Below are 23798 nucleotides of genomic sequence, written 5' to 3'. Positions count from 1 at the left end.
TTTGTCATTTATTAAAATTACATTACTAATAAACTTGGTCTATCTAAATACTGCAGTATAATTTGTAACCTTTATACAACAACACATTGTTTACATTTATTTTACAAAACATTTTTAAGTGATATAAGCTATACCTTAACTTGAATAGCATATATGAATATCCAATATGTAAACTTACCCTTTTATGTCGTCCTTTAAATACCACCGCAAACGCGCCATGTCCAATTAAATCTTTGGTGCTGTACTCAAATTCTCCTACACTTTCCATTTTTATTTTTTCCTGCGCCCTTAATCGGCAGTGTACACGTTACTTTACAATGATTGATATTATCACTAGTAGTAGTACTAGCACTTCAAGGGATAGTATGTACTACTACTAGTGCTAGTATCACTAGCACTAGTTAGTCACAAGCCTATTTAATTTACTTGGCTTCGAACAATGAAGAATCAAAATAATATTAATAGTACCAGTACGATTTCGACGAGTCCGAATACGGTTGCATATATGTATAAACTATAATAAAATGCTAGTAGTAATAATGTACAAATCATTCATTAACCCTCCTCGTAGATTTACTTAGGTCATTAACTCAGATTTCGACATAAACATTTGTATTCTACTTTGCTTTCATCACTTTCACTTCATACGAAATAGATGTGGAGACTCAGCGTCCCTCTACAAATGCGCTACAACACATTTGAGCATGTCAGCTGCGGAACTCTACTGCAGTGACATCCTCGGCTGATGATGCAATACCAAAGGAATGTCGTTATTCATGATTATTTACAATCTTTAAAATGGGACTTTATTGCACATTCTCCTCAAAATTTACGTTATGTCTCATAAAGTGTGTACCCATTACAGCAAAATGATATTTTATACATGTAGGATAAATTTTGTTAAGTTTATTTGTAAACAAGTACAAAACTATACAATGACTGCTCTGCCAGCAACGGGTATCAAAACCCAGAAACCCAGATTTTAGCGCTGTAAATCTGCAGAAAATACTGTTGAGTCAATGGAAGGGGGGGGTGCATTTGGATAACAATGGAATAAGCTAATTTCTGGTGTTAATACAGGCTTGTGAATGCAAAACGACAGGACCACCTAAATAAATGCAATGAAATTATTAAACACACTCTGCAAAGCAAAAGCAGCGTTAGTGTGATCCAACTCATTAAAATTAAGGGATCCGTAAAAGTAAGTACAGGTTTACTCTAAAAGTAGTAATAGATCAATGGAAGCTCAAATATCAAATGGTAACAAGCATACCTCATTCATTGTGATAGAAAATTTTTCATATAGGTCTGCAAAGTAATAGTAGATTTTTCAATATATTTATTTCGAAATAATTTTATATTTATCAACTAAGTAACTTTGCAAAAAATAAGGAGAGACTAGGCCCAAATGTACAATCACAATAAATAATATTTATTCAAACAAGCACAGTGAAAATGTATTTTACTTACCACGGAGACTCACTTTTATTGGATAGTTAGGTTTGAAGTCTCATCTAACTTATTAAAACAAGGTCGTATGCAAAATATTTTGTTGATATTCTGTTTTAGAATTTCCCTTCTTTTAAACTTGGTAGATATTTCGGAATGAATTTTGAACCTAAAGCTCGGAGGAAATCGCAGGTGTTTAAAAAACAGGTTTCTCTTTTTCCTGCTTGCGGTATTAGATTGAATTTTAAAAACTACCAAACTTAAAAGAAACAAACAAAAAATCATTCATATGGATGCATATAATACTTAACGGGTGAGGGGCTCAACAAGCAAAAATCCGAAAGCCGCAAGCGGTTTTAAAGTAAGATTCTCTTTTATATTAAACTTGACTGATGTGTATGACAAACCCATTGGTTGAGGATGTGTAGACCTAGTACCCTGAATTTTGTCATGGGAGGAAAACAGGAGTACCCTGAATAAAAATCACTTTCACTATCTTAACACTGAATAATCTATCATCTGAACTGTGAGGCTGAAACGAGAAAAAGGCATATATGGTTAATACACTATGCTATATTAGTTACATAGTTGAAAAGGAGAGAGGATGATGTGCCAAATTTCAAGAGTTACTGCTAGTGCTGAAGACTGTTTGGTTAGACAGTTTCAAACAACTGTTACAAAGTAATACTTTTTCTAGTAAACTTGAAAATTCTACTTTTGAGTTCTGATACTACATTTAGTGTTTGTTTGTTTTGAATGCAGCTCAAAGCTACTCGAGAGTTATCTGCGCTAGCCGTCCCTAACTTAGCAGTGTAAGGCTAGAGGGAAGGCAGCTAGTCATCACCACCCACCGTCAACTCTTGGGCTACTCTTTTACCAACGAATAGTGGGATTGATCGGTTGAATGAACTAGCATATTTGGTGTGACGGGGATTCGAACCCGCGACCCTCGGATTACGAGTCGAACGCCTTCACACGCTTGGCCATGCCGGGCCTACATTTAGTGAGTCAAGGCGAGAACTGACGTGATGGCTTTGTATTGAAGGGCTTGGAAGGTTATCAGACATGTTACCCGCAACTACGCTAACATATTCGTTTAAGGGCCTAATAAAAGCTTTATAAATATGAATAATGATGTCGGGTGCACATTCTTGTTGAATGCCCCTGATCTCATTCAAATGCGCAAGATGTTGATTAACAGATTTTTTTTTTTATTTTGTTAAAGTTGTCACTCCAACGTAAATTACGATTAAACATGTTTGTTTATTTTGTGAATTTTGCGCAAAGCTACACGAGGGCTATTCGCGCTAGCCGTCTCTAATTTACCAGTGTAAGACTAAAGGGAAGGTAGCTAGTCAACAATAACCACAACCAACTCTTGGGCTAATCTTTTACCAACGAGTGATGTGGTTGACCGTCCGTTACATTATAACGCTCCCACAGCTGATAGGGCGAGCATGTTTGGTTTGAAGGGGATTCGAACCCAAGACCCTCGGATTGCGAGTTGAGCGCCCTAACCACTTGGTCATGCCGGCCTCGATTAAATATGATACCAAGGAAAATGATAGTGTAGTAAATTTAGTGATGAGAGGGGTTTTATTTCATTTTTTTCTTTTGAAACAACAATAAAAGATTATTGTCTGGGCTTAATGTTTCGGAGTTAATATATCTTTCGCCAGAATAACTCGCTAACGTTAGACTTTTATTATTTTATTTATTTTATTGATGCCTCTCGATTCCATGAAGGAACATAGGGCCGCAATCTCTTGCGGATTAATTAACAAGCTGGTTTTTTAAGTGAGTAGATTGTTAGCCCACCGCACAACCCCCAACCAGAAGGAGAAACCTTAGCCGTCCCTAATTTTGCAGTGTAAGACTAGAGGGAAGACAGCTAGTCATCACCACCTACCCCCAACTCGTGGGCTACTCTTTTACCAACGAATAGTGGATTGATCGTCAAATTATAACACCCCCACGGCTGAAAGGGCGAGCATGTTTAGCGCGACCGGGATGTGAACTCGCGACCCTCGGATTACGAGTAGCACGCCTAAACGTTAGACTTACTCAAATCAATTATTAGATGACCTATGTGATTGGTGATTGCAAGTGAAACAAAAAACGAAAAAGTCATCAAGAGATCATCTGTGGAAAAGACAACTGTATAACTTCACGTACTACTTATGACCTTGGAGCGATCTTTATTGAAAAAAGACAAAAAGCGCTACTCTACATGAATGACACAAAGCAGCAGTCAGTAGAGCAGAAGGAACTTACTGAACTTCTTAACCAACATATTATGTGGAAACTATATAAATAACCAATTTTGAATTTTTTAAAATATTAATACTGTATTAATTATATTAATTAATATTAATCTATAAGGAAATACACAACTTTGTATAGCTTTCATAAAAGCACTTTCTAGTTGCGTTCAAATGCCTTTCGACGATATCCGTAAACAAATGTGACTACAAATGAAGCATTTTATGAAGAAAAAAAAACACTAAAAACAGGCTATCAAATAAAACTTTAATAAACTTAGTTTACATAATTAATTACTCTTATACAATAATACCCTTAAGAAGCGTTATAAATGTGATGTGCTGTAGCACCAACACTTTTATATTTTTGACTTATGTAGCAACTTTAAATTATAATATTGTATTATCTGAATATCCAGCCAAGCACCTCCAATTTGCAACTCCTTCCTACATCACTGCTCTTAACATAAATAATAGCTCTTACACATGAAAAGATTTGAATACAACAAAGTCTACTGATGCACTTCACTACAACAAAATATACGAGAATAACTTTTTAACAATGATACAATACATATTGAAATACCTTTAAACAAAGAAAATCAATACACAATAAAAACTTTAATATTCTGACATGAGAGATAATACATTGCATGGATAAACAGAAAGAGTGATAAATATATGCAACACATTGATTTATAATTTTACACAATAACACTCTCTAACAACAATACATCATACAATCAAAACCCTTTAACTGTGATAATTGTTTAACTGGTCAGTAGAATCATGTCGAGTTTTTTACAATCAAATGAATGAACCAAATCCTTTGACACAAACCGTTTATTTTCTCACAATGTTTCAAACAAAATAAAGAACAGAAGTTAAAATATGTTTAACATAATATATTGCACAAATACAAGAGAAAGCTAATGAACACCTTAACACAGATAACGTATTACAGAGAAAAACAAAACTCCTAAACAAAGACAATTAATTTTCATTCACTTTACATAAAGGATATTTCCTGTCCACAAGTTTCCGCACTTTAAATATGCAAGAAACCGCATATGGTTTGCTATTCAACCGTACACTTTCCCGTAAATAAATACAAGGAATATAATCACACATTTACCTAACAAAAAATATATAAAAAATAAGGAAACAAAAATGAACACATTTTACTTACGCCTCTCGATTCCATGAAGGAACATACGGATTCATTAACAGACTGGTTTTTTAAGTGAGTAGATTGTTTGCCCACCGCACAACCCCCAACCAGAAGGAGAAACCTTAGCCATCCCTAATTTTGCAGTGTAAGACTAGAGGGAAGGCAGCTAGTTATCACCATCCACCGCCAACTCTTTAGCTACTCTTTTACCAACGAATAGTGGGATTGATCGTCACATTATAACGCCCCCACGGCTGAAAGGGCGAGCATGTTTACCGCGACTGGGATGCAAACCCGCGACCCTCGGTTTACGCATCGCACACCTAACGCGCTCGGCCATGCCGGGCACATTTTTACATTATAAACCAGAGAATTTTTTAAAAAAACAATTTACAAAAATCGTATTTGAAACCCTTTAACCTAGAAAACAATGCATAAACATTGCTAAGTATGCAAATTTTTATAATGAAGAAAATTATATATATAATTTTACAATCCACACTCACGGCAGTCTTAGGTGTGAGCTCTCATATTATTTCATTTTAACCTCACCAGGAGACTCCTAGAACGGCTATGAAGTTTCTACGAGTGGTTGTATACGAGTGATATCGCTTTGGTTCTTACTACATACCTTTCACTCCATCCGTGATAGAAGCTGGTTATTTTGATGATTATACTAACATCTAGCCTGAGGGTCGCGGGTTCGAATCCTTGTCACATCAAACATACTCGCCCTTTCAGCCATGGTGGCATTATAATGTGCCGATCAATCGCACTATTCGTTGGTAAAAAGAGTTGGCGGTGGGTGGTGATGACTAGCTGCCGTCCGTCTAGTCTTATGCTGCAAAATTAAGGACGGCTGGCGCAGATAGACCTCGTGTAGTTTTGCGCGAAATTCAAAAAACAAAACAAACTTTGTTTGTTTGTTTGGAAATTTCGCACAAAGCTACTCGAGGGCTATCTGTGCTAGCCGTCCCTAATTTAGCAGTGTAAGACTAGAGGGAAGGCAGCTAGTCATCACCACCCACCGCCAACTCTTGGGCTACTCTTTTACTAACGAATAGTGGGATTGAACGTCACATTATACACCCCCACGGCTGGGAGGGTGAGCATGTTTAGCGCGACGCGGGCGCGAACCCGCGACCCTCGGATTACGAGTCGCACGCCTTACGCGCTAGGCCATGCCGGGCCCAAAACAAACTACTAACATCACAAATGTGGCAACGACGCATCGCACGTGCACTCAGTTACCCTGTCCAAGAGTATAAATTGGCCTTTAAAAAGTGGCCTGTCTTGTAAAATATAGTCACATTTCAGTATAAATGTATTATATATGCATATACATTATTACCATTCACCAATAAGTTCTTAAACTTATTTTTCTCAAAACATAGAACAGTAATTAAAAAAAGTATAGTACAAAATCATCTCGTCTAGTTACGAGCTTTTCATTCGTTTGCTGCTCGATATAAGTCGCTAAGCCTTATCAAATTTTGCACATGGAGAATATGAACGAAGTAATGTTTTTAGGTTTATATATATATTTATTCTGACTAGTGTTATTGTTATTTCATTATAATTTATCAAGCTTAGTTAGTAAACTGTACTTAGATCTAAAAAATATAAGATTTCGAGCTCACTATCGTCTTACTTTACCGTTTAGAATCTAGCACGAGACGAAAAAGTTTGATATTCAAACACCTCAAAGAGACTGATAAAGCCACTGTGCGGACATTCTCATCTTCCATTGGTCATACACACGCCATTCAGTAAATTAGGTGTATATGAGAAAGTATTTTCAAAAGTAGAAAAATTCGAGATTGATTCAAGAAGTATATTTTATAGCTCAGAAAATAGAAATGATGGAAGGTTCTGATTCTTATATTATATTCTAGCTTATCCATATCGGTAATTTGAGTACTTAATTCGTAATAAACTACAGACTTTGTACTTGCACATCACAAAACCTCTAATTTGAACTAATGCGGCATTCAAAATACCATCTGAAACACAAAAATCGACATTTATGTGTTTTTTAATATTTAAATTAAAAAATTAACATATGTATAGTACTAAAATTTTAATTATAATATACAATTTGATAACCCAACTTAGTGACATACATTCACAAAACAGTATGAATAAAATTTTGAATGCGAGTCAACAAACGTGATGACATGGCCGTTCATCTGTGACCCTTGTCAACAGGGGAACTAAAATCTTTCAAAGTAATGATCACATTTCCTTTCACTCAGTGATATTAATATCTTAATCTTGCTCTCGATCATCAATCAATCACAACTATATTGACTAGGAGGTAATCGTTGTTGCTTCCTTTGAAAATGGGTAAAGTAACTCACCTACTCATTTCTAGATCCAGTATTTCCTCATCTGGCTCGTTGAAAAAACCTAATGAGTACTTTCAGCTATTAACTTCTACACCTGTGAGTCGTGGTGAGACCAAATATTACTTTAAACCTCCTCTTACTTATCAATCTCTTTTTTTTTTTTTACATTTCTTAACTCAAATTAATACTTAAAAACTTCATCAGTGATCTATGAATGCAGCTGGTCAAATGTATTATGCAATTGGACGTACCTCTTGACAGATGTAACTTTTACACTAATTCATCAAATAGACAGAACACAAGGAAAGTTCCTACTTAACCATAAATGAACCACTAGCACATACGAAAACCAAACCTTGTCTCCTTGTTGATATATATACATTCTTTTATTGTTTTATCATAGCATCTTTTCTGTAATACAGCGGTCTTTTCTATCTGTTGGATCTCGAATTCATGTTTGTTAACTAATGCAGATCTTAGCCACTCCATATGTTTTTGTACACATTTTAGGACATCTACATTGGGTTGGAGAATCCTATAAAAAATCTACATGGAGCACGACTTTCCAAACAAACATTAGAATATTCAGCAATAAATTGGTCATCTCTGTTCAGTTGCTCTGTATGGCAGTTGGTTCGTTAAGGAGTGAAAAAAGTTGGCAAGCATGTTCTTGCCAGTCTATATTACCCATTAATTTGAGCTATTTCATTAAGTATAACAAGCTGACTTTCTTCACTGCAGCTGAGACTTTACATGATCCAGAGAACAATTGGTTGTTGAAGTAATCCTCGTTGCACCAAACATGCTCACCCTTTCCGCCGTGGGGGCGTTATAAAAGTACGGTCAATTCCACAATTTTTTGTTAAAAGAGTAGCCCATGAGTTGGAGGTAGATGGTGATAACTAGCTGCCTTCCCTCTAGTTTTACAGTGTTAAAGTAGAAACGACTAGCGCAGACAGCTTTCGTGTAACTTTGCGTGAAATAAAAAAAACAAATTGTAGAAGTACACTTCCTGATCCATGTGGCGCTCTCCGAGCACTCCAAATTGTACTGTCCGTTGCACTATTAATGAAGCATTTATGGATGAATTAAAAAAAACTAAATGTGTTTTATAATTTTTAGAAAGCAGACTAAGATAAATTGAATTTAACTGTCGATTTTTCTTTACTTATCCCTCTCCCCGGCGGTTCAGCAGCATGTAACGCTAAAAATCGGGTATCTTTACAGGAATGTTATTCATTTTTAAATGAAATATTTTATTGTGTTACTCAGATACTGAAAGTTCACTCTATGATATTATTATGTAACATACCCGACATGGCCAGGTGGTTAAGGTACTCAACTCGTAATCCGGGGATCGCGGGTTGGAATCGCTCGCCCTTTCAGCTGTGGGGGTGTTATAAAGTTACGGTCAATCCCAGTATTCATTGGCAAAAGAGTAGCCCAAGAATTGGCCAGAGGTGGTGAGATGACTTCCTTCTAGTATTACACTGTTAAATTAGGGACGGCTGGTGCAGATAACCGTAGTGTTGCTTTGCGCGAAATTCAAAACAAACATACAATTATATAACAAGAAAGCTTCAGATTAAATTAATAAAATTAATTAACGGACGCCATATTTAAAGGTTTTAAGTTTATAAATATGTAAACGACATTTGTTATTTTTGTTTGGAAAAGTGTTTATTCTGACCTGGAACAAAGAATTATGTTTTAAAATTGGACGGACGTCTACTATAAGTACACGTCCTGGTCTTTGAATGCTTTATAGGCAAAATCAATACTAATTATATTTTAAATTACTAGAAAAAGTTAAGGTTAGCTAACTTTTACTTTTTATCTTGAGATCCACTCTTAAGAGTGTGTCTATTTTTGAGAATTTTATGGTTAAAAATCAAAATCTTTTACATGAGTTTTATATTCTAAGATTTTATCTAACATCACTACTATATCAAAAGCAAATATCTTGTTTTTCATCCGTGCATCAGTTTTATGAGTTGAATATTTATTTTCAACTAATATTTTCAGTGTTTATCATTTTTATTTCTGATAACTTTTATTGGTAATTTTCTTTAGATAAATTTGATTATTAACATGGTATTTATAATTGAATTCAGGTGTATATGTTTACCTATGACAACAAGGCTTGATTAATAGCCCTCGAGTAGCTTTGTGCGAAATTCCAAACAACAACAACAAAAAAAGTAATTGTGAAAGGTTTTTCTTTTTAAAATTTAATTCATATATTTTAAAAGTATATATTCAATAAAAGTGCAAGCTAAAAAGCCAACTTGGTAATATTTGCTTTTATAATTTTCAATGTCATATATCATAAACAGCGTTCTCAAATTCACATGAATGTTTGTGTAATTTGGTTTTTAATTTTTATAAGGTGTTGGGGTTGAATTCTTTCTGTATGTAACTTTGCTAATTTGCACGCAAAAAATTTAGTAGCAAGTGCATAAATAATAAAAAATTAAAATAATATTTAAATTAATATATTTTTATAACCTTCTACATCTTAAAAAAATATTTTTCCACATACCTCTAGCTTACGAAAACTGCATTTTTGAAATTAAGGCACAAGATTTATAAAAAACTAGTTTTTTACACATTTCAGAGTTTTGTCATTAAGCAAGGAGGAAAGATAAAAATTAGTGATAATCGTTTGTCTGGTGTCCTCTATGTTCTGCTGTGTGCTTGTACGTTAGATAGACTATTAACTAGTGAACAAGCCATTAGATAACAGAAATTTAGTATTTGTTTTTTTTTTTTTCCGAAGAAATCAACTTGGATTTTGTGACTGCTGCAAGTATAATTGGGGTCTCATCCTGTACTTGTGCCATTAGTGATTCCTCAATTTTATTTTATGTAGCTTAAGAGGCAAACAAAACTCATTCAAACAACTTTTGGTGGAACTGCCACTTGTCATGGAGTAATTTGAAAGTCAGTCAACATAGATAACGTCCATGACAGTTAATGATAGTATTTATATGAGTTTACTAAACACTGAACTTGAGAATTATGAATGCTGCCATACTAGAAAGTTTAAACATGTTGGTGTCCTCTCTTGTGGTACTGATAGTGTAAAGAAATTAGTGATAAGTCTAGTGAATGGTATTGGAAAAATGCAGGTAATGGCCTTACATGAAATAAAATGTTGTGAAGTTAGTAATATTCTTGATATTAAGGATGAGGAGACAAGTAAAAGTAATCAGAGAGATAAATCAGATAAACAAATATCCAGTATCAGGCCTAAGTTCTTATCATCACATAAAAAAAATAATCCCCACTCACAGAAGAAATCAGTGATATTCTGTCATGTACAGTAGAACCAATTTTTTTAAATTGTACTAATCGTAAAGACTTGTACACATATAGCAAAGTTGAAGCAGTAGACCCAACTGAAACTGTAACTGTGAGGAATGCTTGTAAAAGAATCATTTGCTTTGTCATCCATCTATGAAGATGTTGGTATATGAATGGAAATATTTACTTATGATGATAAAAACTATCCAAATATGTATGATGGATCAATTTTTTTCATAGCTGTTCAAACAACAGATTCAAATACTGTTCTCAAAAGAGTTGCAGAGAAACCCCATGAGGTGAGAGATATAAATACTTTTTACACTATGATTTAGTTTCTGATTATCTTGATTATTCCACAATACCAAGAAGATAGTCTTCATTGTGGAGTCTTCTCTAATGCTCTGAGTGAGGTAAGATAGACTGCTTGTTTTTATAACATAAAACATGTTTTCTCTTGAATCTTTCTCTGGAAAAAAAAATCTAGAAACTAATACAACAATTATTGAAATTTAATCTAATGATGTGAAACAATTTTAAATAGCATTATTATTTTGATGAGAAGATATGCTAGATTCTTTTCAAGTTCATTTATGTAGATAACTAACACTTGGTTACAAGACATGTTTTTATTTGTAGCTTTTTTGTTTTTTAACTTGGACACCTTGTTTTGCATGTTAGACTTTTTTAAGCCAATGTATTAAGGTGATTCATGAATAACCATTTGACAAAAATAATTATTTACTGATATTATTGGTGGAGAGTAAAAAGGTAAAGATTAGTACTACAAAATGTGAAAATAGTTTGTGAACATTTTATAACATGTTAAAAAAAACTGTTACTAGTTTTAATGACCTGTAAACTCTTTTAGTATTAGTGTTGTAGAACTTTATTGTAAATTCACAAATATGTATATACACTGAAACATTGTGTTTATATTAACTTCAGTATTTAAGAAAGATTTATATTTATGTTGATTAATATATGTATATGAAATGAAATTATAGAATATGTTTATATAAAATAAATATATCATGAAAAACACAAAGTAACAGATTTTGAAAAAATCTGGAATTTTAACTGTTGAATATGTATAGACAGACGTGCAGCTGTATAGCATTGAGCATGTCTGTGTTATAGGCTAGAAAGAATTTTAATTGGTCTTTGTTTTGAAAATTATATGTGAAAGTACAGTTGAACTTCTAGAAAGACAACAAATGTTAATGTGCTCTAAAAAGCTGCAGTAATACACACACTGATTCGGTAATTAGATTTTCACACATATTTGTAGAAAATTCCATTTATTTTATAAGTAAGATGGGTTCTACAAAGGCAGGGGTATTGAGAAAATGGCACAAAACAAATGACAATCAGTGGATATTAATATATGTTATGTCTGAATCTTAGTTTAATACTTTGAAAACTTTATTATGTTGTACAACTTGAAAGTACATGATATTTATATATCACCTGTTTGTGAGAAAAAAATCTAATTAGTAGAGGAGAAAACACAACATGAATATGTTATGATAGTTTTAAACTTTAAAAACCTTATAACACTTAGTTGACAGTATGTGAAGCTAAACACATCAGTATACATCACTTCTCAGTTCACTGTTTGTCAAATCAGCCATCCAATGATCATTCATATTATCTGCAATGCAAATAATTGGTCATGTATTCTTTACTTTAGTTAATAAACATGGATGTTTCACTTGTGTGGAGGGTTATTGGGCAAACAGAAGCTATAAAGTCATAACAGCAAAGTGTTATTGATAAGAGGTGGAACCATTTCCAAATAATAAATGGTTATTTGGAGAAAGCAAGAACATCTACCATAATAGAAGCAAATGACTACTGTTTGTCAGTCTTCACTAATTTCAATTACAGAGATTATATCACATGTTCACAACCACAACTGAACACCTAATTAGCATATAAATGATTAAGAACAAACTTCACACAGCTGTCCTGTATGCCAGTTGCTTATAGTAGAGGTAGTAAAGACAAATTGAGAATGTTTTGCTATTTTGGCAAATTTACATACAAAGGGCAAAGTCTAAGTGTTTATTGTTTTGAGCAGTCTAGGTTTGTAATTTTTTTCTCTAGTTAGTCCCAAGTTATGAGGTAAGGTTTCACTACATTCAAGTGCTGTAACAAGTATTTTTAACAATACACCAAATTTAGTGGTACACAAAGACTATCACATACAGTTAGGTAATGTAACTGACATTTAACCACAAACACAATAAGACATGTTATTTATTCTTATAAAGGAGTCAGAAACCGATATCTTGTTATGAGAACATTTCAACCATACTGTTTTATTAACCCTAGCAGCCCATCTGAACAACATAAGCAGGGTCAAGTGTCTTGTGTAGATTTCTCCATAATTTCACTACTGCTAACACAGAAAAGAATAAAATTGTTAAATTTGACATACCACATCTAGCTCTTCCAGTAATTCAGGGATAAAGTTTCATGTTCTGACTGCCAATGATTTATTTGAGATTAACAGCTCCTGATTTTATGTTGGCTACAGTATGACAGTTTTATCTTTTTTTTCTGGTAAGGTGTGAAATATCTCCTTTAACAGCTGTTAAAAGAACATATCAATTAAGACAGTATTACTTTTGTTGTGTTTTAATGAGGCCGATATTTTTCTTTTCCTTTGGTCTATTATCTATAGGTGACACTCTTACACTCCGTTTAAATTGTCACAGTTTCTAAACTCCAATGACAGATGTCTTGAACAAATGATAAACACAAGCATTGCTTACCATGTTCTTTAGAAAATAGAAGAGATCCTTGCTCGAATTTGTTATCTGTAAAACTAAACTACAAAAAGAAAAGGTGATTGGAACTTGTTTTTTTCTTGTCATAAGTAAGACATCTGATTATTCAATATGTGATTAGAAATTCTTGATATAGTTGTTCATCCTTACGTTTAATAATGAAGGTTTGACGGAGGTTGATTCCACTTATGTACAAAGTATGGTCATCATGAAGAGCAAACAAGAATAGCCTACCCCTAATATTTGAAACTTAAAATCAGGGTATTTATAAGGTTCTCAGGTGTTCTTGATCATGTATTTAAAATAACTTCTTTAATTATGACTTGCACTTCTGGACTCACAGGACAAGATAAAATGCAGTTCTAAGAACATGCCATACATACTAGAGATGATTGAAGCCAATTGAACATGCAGTACATTCCATTTCATCAGCCTGTTATTGAGTGAATATACAGACATTAGGACAATTGTAGTATCAAACTGAAGAACAGTGTGTCATAGGATGTGGTCCTTATAATGCATGCAGAAGTCAGTATGCTCAAGAGTATTTATTTATGTCGATACCATTGGACAACACTGGTGATCCTCTAATTAATTAGAAAATTAGTGTAGACAAATAAGCAGTTATTATTGTTCTTTGATGCATTGGAGAAATAGTTAAAGATGCAATACAACTTAGAATTCTGTAGGAATTATTTTTTCAGTTGTAAAGATAACGTATCTTGCATATCTTATAACCATTAGTGTTAATTACTGTAGTGGCACTAAATTTGATATATCTTCCTCTTAAATTCTAATAGTTCAAAGTGCAAGTTGCAGTGACAGTATTACACCAGTTTAATGCTGTGATACAACTCTCGAAACTAGCCTAACAAACTTTCTGGTAAGAGAACTAATATACAAAATATATTGTACAAGTGTTCAATAACATTTTTTTTTCAATTTCAAAATATCATTGTAAGTAAATAAGTTTTAAATTTGAAATATAAAAAAGGTACTCTAGAATTCAAAATGATTATGCCAATTTAAAATACATATGTATTGTATTGTTTTGTAATTTCCAGAATGAATTATTTAACGAACTTCTGTATTTACAAGAGAAGCAACAGTTTTACCTAATGTGATGCACTCCAAACGTTTTTTGTCACCTGAACCTCATAAAAGGATGTAATAAAAATTTGTGCATGCTGTACACACTGTTAATATGGATTATTTTAATAAAACTTTATTTTTAAAGAGTGAATGATAAAGCAAAACATATGTTGATTATTCATGAATGGTAAAAAATTATGAATGTTTATTATATTGAATTGTGTAATGAGAACAAGCAGTAATTTTTTATCTTCATATAATTATTTTAGTTTTACTGAGTTCCCAATTTATCAGTAACCAGAAATGTTTTGATTATACAGGACTCAAGTAATAATGGAAAAGATGGGAGTGATGTTTCAACATGCCTTGAAATTCCATTGTATAGTCTTCTGATTGGTTGTCAGGGCGAGCATGTAAAGTACATAAAAAAAAAATTGTTCCAGTGCTAGCAGACTTATAAAGAGGCATCATTTCAACAATGATCTCAAACTTTGTTCTGTAAAAAGTATAAACTTGGACTCTCAGATGCCATTTATTTTAAAATTCAAATTACAAATATCCTGGAAGGATTTGAATGTCAGGTAAAATAAATCACTAAAGAAATGTTGTTGTTGTAATTGAAGAGTTCATATGAAACTTGGGTTTTTAAATCTTTAGACTATTTTATAATAAGTAATATTGTTAAATAACTATTCTTACTTGTGCATTCAAGATGTTATTCCACTATAGAAAACTATAATGATTTCATCATATTAAGCTGTAAACCAAGTTTATCTTGCAAAAAGATTGTAACATGTTTTCTTAAGCCAGATGAACATACACATGCGTACCTACAGATGACAAGTTCAACTCTTCTCTTTCTTTTTTTAATTTATAGATAGTGGTGTGATAAAGAGGTATTTGGAATTGTAAATTAGTAGATTATTTATTTAAATGTACATAGCATATCACATTTTACTCTTAAAATCAATTTAATCCAGTAATAATCTGAGAAAGATTGTCATTAATAATATGCTGGTGAACCACATGTTAAAATTAAATGTATGTGAAATGTTGTAAACAGTTATCATTAAGATGACATTTAATTGCAACATAGGATATGTTTTCAAACTTTCACATAAAATTAACGTTTTACTACCTAATCCGAAATAATCCCTACTAATGAACAAAAACAAGGCTTATATAGTATCCCATGTGATTGTGAAAAGAAATACATAGAATAAATGTCATGTTCCTTAGAAGTAAGATGCTACAAACACCAATTTTACATGTCTAGAAGTGATTTCCAGATATTCTCTTTAAAATGTCATCAATATGAAACAAATCATGGGGTACTTTGGGATTAAGTTCTTCTCCTATGCCAACCCGAAACTAAAAAAAGAAAGAATGTTTAAGAACTCTAAAAAATAATCAAAGCAAACAGTCTTTCGCTAAACCATGTTAATGGTACTAGCAATATCAGCTGTACTTGGCAAGGTCTATTCACTGTTCATACACTTGACCTTTATCTACTTCCTTTCACCTGCTGGCACCATTTAATTCCTGTGTCATCTGTCTTTGTAATGATAAATATAAACCTTGCATTACCTAATTGCTGATAATACCTGAAGAAGGAAGACCACATTCTTGTATGAAAATGGAATTGGAATTTATTCCAAGTTACTGTATGCCTTTTGTATGACTTTGAAGTGAAGTACAACATGTGTAAACATATTGAAATTGTTGCATGTGTTCTTGATACTGTTGCAGATGAACTATCATGAGCGTTGTTAATAAGGACATGTAGTTTATTAGGAATATGATAAATTGGCTGACCTAGTGAAGTCCATTTAATTTTATACAATGATACAACTGTCATTTGTAGTGGTGAAGATGTGATTCAATCTTATAGCCAGTATCTTAAAGATATTGGAGTCATAGTCTACATAAGGCGATCATCAGCCACTTTTATGATTGATAATGTTTTGTCCATATATTTGACCAACAGATTATATTAACTTCATTCAGTCAAGTTGCATACATATGCAAGAATTTATTATATTGCACAAATAATTAATGTTACAACATTCTCCATAGTTAAGTGGAATAGACCTTTGTTTGTATACAGAAGAATATTCATTTCTAGTGTGTTGTATAAAGGTTTTATTTAAGTATAAGAGTTTTAATAATAGGTTTTAGCTGAAGCAGTATAACATAATAATATCCAAATTAAGGATGGTAAAGTAATATACAAGTTTTTATAGAGTTTGTAGTAATGAATAAAGCATAAACTTTATCTATAGTAAAGTATATCTAAAAGTATCTATATACAGGTACCCCAGCAGAAATTCATCTTGCATTACAGTTAATTAGGAATAGATTCCTGTCAAATCAGTTTTCTTCCTTGACTTCAGCCCAAATAAACATTCCTCACATGTATGGCATTCCAGTGCTACATACTTTACAGGTGAGATAGACAAATTAACAGTTATAGTTCTATTAACCAGGAGTAAATTTTGTATCTCTAGATTCAGAATTAAATAAATAAAAGAAATGCTATCATCAGGTTTAGTAATAAGTATAGTTTCATTTTGTGAATGTATTGTAAAATCATGCTGGAAGATCCAACGACGCCCAAGCCACAAGTTCCGAGCATCATTCTTGATATAAGTGCCTAATATATCAACGTACTCTTCTTTTTTCATGATTCCGTTGACACGGTGAAGGCTGCCTACACCAGAAGAGCTGAAGGTACCCCATAGCATGATCGAGCCACCTCCTTGTTTAACTGTAGGGACGGTGTTCTTTGGAAGATTTTGTTCCCCCTTCTTACGGAAAATATAGTGAACATCATTGTGGCCGAAAAGTTCGATTTTAGTCTCGTCTGACCAAAGAATACTCTTCCAATTGATAAATGGTTTATCTACATGCTTTCTTGCATACCTCAATTGTGCTTCTAAATGAACAGGCTTTAAATATGAAGTTCTACGAGGACGGCATGATTTAAACCTAGAAGAGTGTAACATGTTCGAAATTGTAGAGGTGCTTACTTCAAACACAGTTTCCCTTACCAATTTCTGCGTGTCATTACGTGCTAAACGAGGGTTCCTACTAACTTCTTTGAGAAACTTCCTCTTGGTTCTCTCTGGAATTTTGGTGGGGCATCTGGAACAAGGGAGGTTAGCAGTTGATCCTGTAAGCTTAAACTTGGCAATTATGCTTTGAACAGTAGAAATCGGCACATTAAGTTGTGAAGCAATAGCGGAAAGAGACACACAAGACTTGTATTTAACAATAATTTGGTTTTTTAAATCACTGGAAAGTCGTTTCCTGTTTGCCATGATGACCAAGCAGATAATGACGGAGACGGCGCTAAATTGCCGGAAGTACATTTTTTGCTGGCTAAATTCCAGTAATTATGAACCCAGTGTCTAGTTCTGGAATGGTATAATGTTGTTTATTTGTCAAACTGAACAAAATTTTTACGGGAATATCAGTTTTTCTCACATGTTCTGAACTGTAAGAACACTTTCTGCTCCTCCTATTTTTGGTTATTTGTTTATAAACAGTTTATTTGTTGTGTAATTTACATAAAAATTTATGTAGGTGTGTGTTAGTTTAATATTTATAATATATTGTACTTCTATTAGCCTACTCATGATACTTTTTAAGTTATGAGCAATAAACCACTTGGGACGCAGAGGCACAAACATTTTCTGTCGTAACTGTATTTATAGGGGAATGAATCTATTTTAAAACCATGTATTAAGAAAACGTTGTGATCTTCTGTAGCTAAATGTATATATATTGTTTTTATAGTTAACTATTTAGTGAGGTAGACTTTTTATTAGATGTGTGACCCTCGATTTCTTAACGCAGTTTCGTGTTTTAGTCTAGAAATAATGCTACAGAAACTATGCTTGCTTTTCATTTTTGTTATATTTCATGTTTTTGTCTATAAGTGAGTGTATATTCAGTGACTGTATACTCATTTGTCAAGTTGAATAATTATTTTAGTTTTCCATATTGCTGTGTATGATTTTTTTTTCAGTTTAATAATTAAAGTAGTGTTCCATACTTTCAGCTTTGGTGACTTCAAGTTATTAATAGAACTAATTAATGAATAATATTGATAAATTGTTAAGAGTTTTAGAATATGATAAAATCTCTCATAATTAATCCAGTATTGGTTTATGTTGAAAGATCTGGCTCAATATTTCTTGAATGAGTATGTTAAATCCTTGTAAGTTGGGTCTGGAAAGGCCAGGTGATTAAGGCACTTGACTTGTAGTATAGGGGTTGCAGTTTCTAATCCCTGTTACACCAAACATGCTCGCCCTTTCAGCCATGGGGGCATCATAATGTGTGATCAGTTCCACTGTTTGTTGATAAAACAGTAGTCCAAGAGTTGACAGTGGATGGTTTTGACTAGCTGCCTTTCCTTAGTCTTACACTGTTAAATTATGGATGGCTAGTGCAGATAGCCTGAGATTGTGTAGCTTTACACAAAATTAAAAAAAACAAACAAACCTTACTACTTTTGTGGCGACAAATTTGTTTTCTTTTGTTTATCTACTCAGTATGATTCACAAAGTGGCTAGCAGTTTTCTTAGAAAATAGCAAGTGTTGTTGAAAAAATGTAAATATGAACAGGCATAATAGCCAGTTCTCATATATAAATATGTAGCCATGAGGATGACAAAGATTATTAAACTCCTGAAACTGTGTATAGACCATTGCTTCCTCTAACTTTTAAGAATATCTGCAAAATCTGATTTTAAGTCTCTATGAGATAGAGATGTAATATTAGTTATTTATTTTGACATGAAGTATTTTGGATGGCTTTAGAAGACACAAACCACATTGGCTGTAGATATTGGTATTGCTTACAAACTTTCTGATAAATCAAAATTTTAAGGTTAAAGCTCTTCTAATGTAGTACATATATTGCTTTTAAGCATCATGTTTTCATATTTTTAAGACCTACTTCTAACTGATGAAAACAGTCAATTACTTGTAGTTTGTCCACTGTTAATGTGAGTTTTAAAATTCAAAGATTTTAAAATTTACATAATAAGAAAGGATACAAACTGATGTGTATACAATTATTTGGCAGTTTTTTTCTATAGAGTTATAAAAATTATTAGAGGCAGTACCTTTTCAACATTTCTTTTTATTTAATGTTTTATTTTGAATCAAGATACTGGCTATTATATCATTTCTGTTGGAATGAACACCTATATACATTTAGTATTTTGCCTTAGAAAGTGTTATATTTGTTTTTCTATTGCAGTGACAAATCAGGCAGATTGTTGTATGTTGTTGAGAAGAATATTCATCATTAACAAAGAATGCAGCTATTAGTTTTTGGTGAAAGAAATCTTTATTTGGATCCTGTTTCTGGATAATAAGTATAAGGATAAACAATTTTAATAGACTTTAGATCTTAAGCATATAAACTATAATAGGACTTAATGTGTTTTTTTCTGAGAGTTTTTTATTGTTAATTTTGTATATATCTATAGTGAAATTAAACAATAACATTTAAATGAAGTTAAATAAGTAAACAAATCATGAGGAAAGACTGTGTCAAAAACAGTAAATCCAAACTTCTGTTTAATTATATTATAACCATAAATTTTTAAACCATAAACAAAACACATTAATATTAAACAAAATACACTGCATATTTTTTAAAAAAAGGTCATAGTAAATCCAAACTTCTGTTTAATTATATTATAACCATACTTTTTTATACCATAAACAAAACACATTAATATTAAACAAAATACACTGCATATGTTTTAAAAATAAGGTCCTAGGGCACAAGCTACAATGTAGAATCATAAAATATATTTTAGGCTTTGGAGGTGAATGAAAATTAGAACCCACATTGCAGTGGTGATACACCATCTAGCAGTCTTAACCTCCAGTTTGTTAGTCCCACATAAGAAGATTGGAAATTAGGAGAGCAGTACAATATGTGGGTGCTCAAGCCCACAACGTCCAACATCTCTATCACCCTTCCCTGCCTGCAGACATTAATGTTCTTCTGGTAAATATCATACGTCAAAAAAAAATTCAAGTATTTTCAAGCCAGTTTATGAAAATTATTTTAATAGTTTGTAACTTTTGAAACATATCAAAGGTTACACAGTTTAACACAGAGGGATTGGAAACGTGTGTATATAAACATTTTACATGAAAAATATTGGGAAGTGTTTCCATTGTTAAGTATTTTTATAAGACAGACAAATTTAACATTTAGACACTGAATGTATATGTACAATAAATAATTCATATTCAAAAACACACTAGTCATAAAACAGAACCACGCCCCACTTTGTTTATAAATAATAGTTCTATAAAAGGTTTACTCTGTTCTTTATTGTCAGTTGTAACTTCGTCACACGATTTTATTGATTTCTTTTTATCAAAGTTTTGGTGTTTAAGATACAGTTAGGTATGTACATTACAAAGTATTCTTTTCTTTAAGATCCATGCCCACCTGGCAACTTCAGAAGCGAAGAACAAAAGGAAAGTGTCCAGTGCCCTAAAGATTGTTACAGCAACTACTTTGGACCATATAACTTTTGGCCTTGTCCAAATGGTCATTGTACACATCCTGGAGCTTTGTCGCTGCATGCATGTATATATCAGTTTTATCAGACACTTATAACAGCACTATGAAAGACTTTATTTGAATTCTATATAGAAATTTTTATTGTTGCATGTGCTTAATTTTTAACTTTACAACTTACTTTCAGTATCATTAACAAGATGTTATTTATGTAATGTGATAATGTCCACTTCTTATATAGCAAGTGAATAAATTTACACTATGAGCTTAATACGAATTTCTGGTAGTTGACATGTGGTCTGTTTCTGCTACTTGGATTATTTTGTTGTAATTTTATTTGGTATCCCTGACTTCATTTGATGTTTTGTTAAACAGAGGTTTGACTGGTTTTTGTTTCGATATTCTCTATCATTTAGTTTAATTTTATATGTTATCTTTGTTTTGTTAGCCTTATTGTCACTTTTCTTATTTTCATGACTATTTCTTGCTAATTTTCTTTGACTTTTCTGTCTATTGTTTAAAGATAGGCCCGGCATGGCCAGGTGGGTTAAGGCATTCAACTCGTAATCTGAGGGTTGCAGGTTCAAATCCCCATCTCACCAAACGTGCTCGCCCTTTCAGCCGTGGGTGCGTTATAATGTGGCCATTATACTGTGACAATCAATCTTTAGTCCAGTTTCACACTGAAACATCCTTAAATTCTAAAATAACAAACCATTGTGGATTGTTATCAAGTACAAAATAATGTTTATATTAAATATTGCTGTGCACAAAAGTTAAGAACTACATACCTGATACTTAAAAATGAGATGAGTTTAATGTATTCCTGACATCAATAGTAACATGTTTGGCCTATTTGATTTTCAAAGTTTCTTCTCCTGTACAAAGATATTGATTATTTTATGAAACCAAAATTATTTCAGGCAACTATATTACTAATATACATAATTAAACACTGGAACGTCTCACTTATGTATCTCCTTTTATTAATTTCTTCTACTGGTATTTTGACTTCAAAGGCCACTCTTTAGGAAATAGTTTTTCTGAGCATCTATAACAGTTTGTTTGTTTGTTTTGGAATTTCGCACAAAGCTACTCGAGGGCTATCTGTGCTAGCCGTCCCTAATTTAGCAGTGTAAGACTAGAGGGAAGGCAGCTAGTCATCACCACCCACCGCCAACTCTTTTGGCCAACACATATACAATCACAATCAAATAGTGAATATTGTCAAAAATACAAAATCAAAATAAACACAAGTAGTAGTATTCACAAAGTTAACTAAACACAAAAAAGCACAATCTCAGATCTATATGAATGAAGCACTCGTTCAGACTGCTATATCTGCAAAATTTTTAGGACTAACATTTGACTCTAAGCTAACATGGGTAAAGCATACAAGTAATATTACAACAAAAATTTGGTGAAGAACAAACTATGCCAGGAGTCTAATTGGTAAAAATAGTGGAGCAACGGCAGACAACATCACAAAAATATATAAAACGCACATTAGACCCATAATTGACTATGCAGCCCCTACAAGCAAAACTACAAACAATAAAAAATACTCTACTTACAACAACTTATTAAGTACCCAGAACTACATCATCTGAATTCATGCATAAATATGCACACATAGAAACAATAGCAGATAGACTCCTACATTGTACAATTAAATTATTTTAATAAAAATTGAAAAAAAAAGAACTAGTAAGCGAACTAGACAGATACTACATACATGATGAGGATAGTCCTAAACATTTTTTCCCCAGTAAATATATATTTTCAAAATAAAAATAAAAAGACCACCTATAAAGTACAATCCACATTAGTTTAGGAGTTAACTAATAAATATTGAAAGGGATTTATGTGAATGTTTTATAATTGATACCTGTCTAATGAAAGTGCAAATAATTGTGGAGAAATTATTTATTTCTACCAAGTGTATATGTGGATAGTGCATGGACATTGCCCTGACAGGGGCCTGAGTAAGTGCAGGTTTCTCTGGTCCTTGTGTATAATGTATAAATACACTTGACTGATCTGAAAGAAGCACAAAGGAAGGAGGAAGAGGTCTACAAAACCTGACCCTCCTGGGTATATAAACATAAATACCCGTGAGAGAGAGAGAGAGAGAGAGCAAAGAATAATCAGTGAGCAAAGAAATTGGTTGTGTAAATCGGGTAGGAATTGTGAAACCGTGTAAACATTTACTAAGACTTACAGAAAACAAAAAGTAAGTATAATATGAAATTATGTGAGTAAATTGCATTTATATTATAATTATAAGGAACAGTATGATTAGAATAATAATTTGATTTAAACAGGAGAGTATATTGATTAATATAATTTAATTTTGAACATTTTAACATGCTTAATTTATACACGGTCTGTATTATATCCTCGTATATTTAAAATGCATATGTATTTATTTTAGAATTTTTATGTTTTGTTGAAAACTATTATTTGTATGTTTCTGTTTTAAAGATTCTCAGTAAAGCTGTTTCCTGAGCAGCGACCTTTGAAGCTACGAAACTGGAAGAAGAAATTAATAATAAAAAAAAAGGAAACAAATTCAGATATTCCAATGTTTCCTAATTCGTACACACAAGAGAATCATTTTCATGTTTTGAATATGTCCCTCAGTGGCACAATGACAAATCTGTGGACTTACAAATTTAGAAACTTGGTTTCGATAGCCGTAACATGCAGTAATAATAATAAAAAAGAACTGCTGTGTATTCGGAGAGCAGTTGAGAATTTATATTATATTATTAGTCTCATCCGGGGTAGAGTGACAGAAGTGGAGTTTGATACATC

At 32.5% G+C, this 23798-nt stretch overlaps 2 protein-coding genes across 20 annotated transcripts in view; one reads left to right on the top strand and one right to left on the bottom strand.

The window, feature by feature from the left end:
• Positions 1 to 706, bottom strand: part of LOC143244275 (serine/threonine-protein kinase unc-51-like) — a 144169-nt gene extending 143463 nt beyond the window's left edge. For 3 of the 4 annotated variants that reach the window (XR_013025006.1, XM_076488631.1, XM_076488633.1), the window contains exon 1: positions 179 to 705. Coding sequence is in view for 3 of the 4 variants with exons in the window: in XM_076488631.1 (XP_076344746.1) it covers positions 179 to 268 (90 nt within the window). In the remaining variant the exon portion in view is untranslated. Of the gene's footprint in view, positions 1 to 178 lie in introns of all 4 variants that reach the window. The other variant, XM_076488632.1, reaches the window with a different exon arrangement.
• Positions 707 to 9332: 8626 nt separating this feature from the next.
• On the top strand, positions 9333 to 23558 carry LOC143244272 (uncharacterized). 16 transcript variants are annotated; one of them, XR_013024997.1, is made up of 8 exons: positions 9567 to 10948; positions 13225 to 13388; positions 14131 to 14213; positions 14743 to 15003; positions 19695 to 19812; positions 20263 to 20456; positions 20898 to 23214; positions 23466 to 23558. XR_013024997.1 is itself a non-coding variant. In XM_076488630.1 (7 exons), the coding sequence occupies exons 4-7, from the start codon at positions 14997 to 14999 to the stop codon at positions 23487 to 23489; spliced, it is 318 nt and encodes a 105-aa protein (XP_076344745.1). In that variant the 5' UTR covers positions 9772 to 10948; positions 13225 to 13388; positions 14131 to 14213; positions 14743 to 14996; the 3' UTR covers positions 23490 to 23558. The 16 variants fall into 16 exon arrangements, 7 of the variants coding, with proteins under 7 accessions (XP_076344740.1, XP_076344743.1, XP_076344741.1 ...); XM_076488630.1 differs by lacking the exons at positions 19695 to 19812; positions 20263 to 20456 and adding an exon at positions 16735 to 16868 and having other exon boundaries at positions 9772 to 10948; positions 20898 to 21050; XM_076488625.1 differs by lacking the exons at positions 13225 to 13388; positions 19695 to 19812; positions 20263 to 20456; positions 23466 to 23558 and adding exons at positions 9333 to 9430; positions 16735 to 16868 and having other exon boundaries at positions 10776 to 10948; positions 20898 to 21252.
• Positions 23559 to 23798: the final 240 nt, after the last annotated feature.

Source organism: Tachypleus tridentatus, chromosome 2 (genome assembly GCF_004210375.1).
Source record: "Tachypleus tridentatus isolate NWPU-2018 chromosome 2, ASM421037v1, whole genome shotgun sequence".
NCBI classification, from domain to species: Eukaryota; Metazoa; Arthropoda; class Merostomata; order Xiphosura; family Limulidae; genus Tachypleus; species Tachypleus tridentatus.
The sequence above is the reverse complement of the archived record's forward strand: the minus strand, read 5'-3'. Positions and strand labels throughout refer to the sequence as shown.

Bases quoted from the DNA above. Each gene is read 5' to 3' on its own strand.
- LOC143244272 (XM_076488625.1), top strand. The intron at 16,869-20,897 runs GTGAGATAGACA...CTTTTCTTTAAG, and splicing joins CAGTGCTACATACTTTACAG to ATCCATGCCCACCTGGCAAC.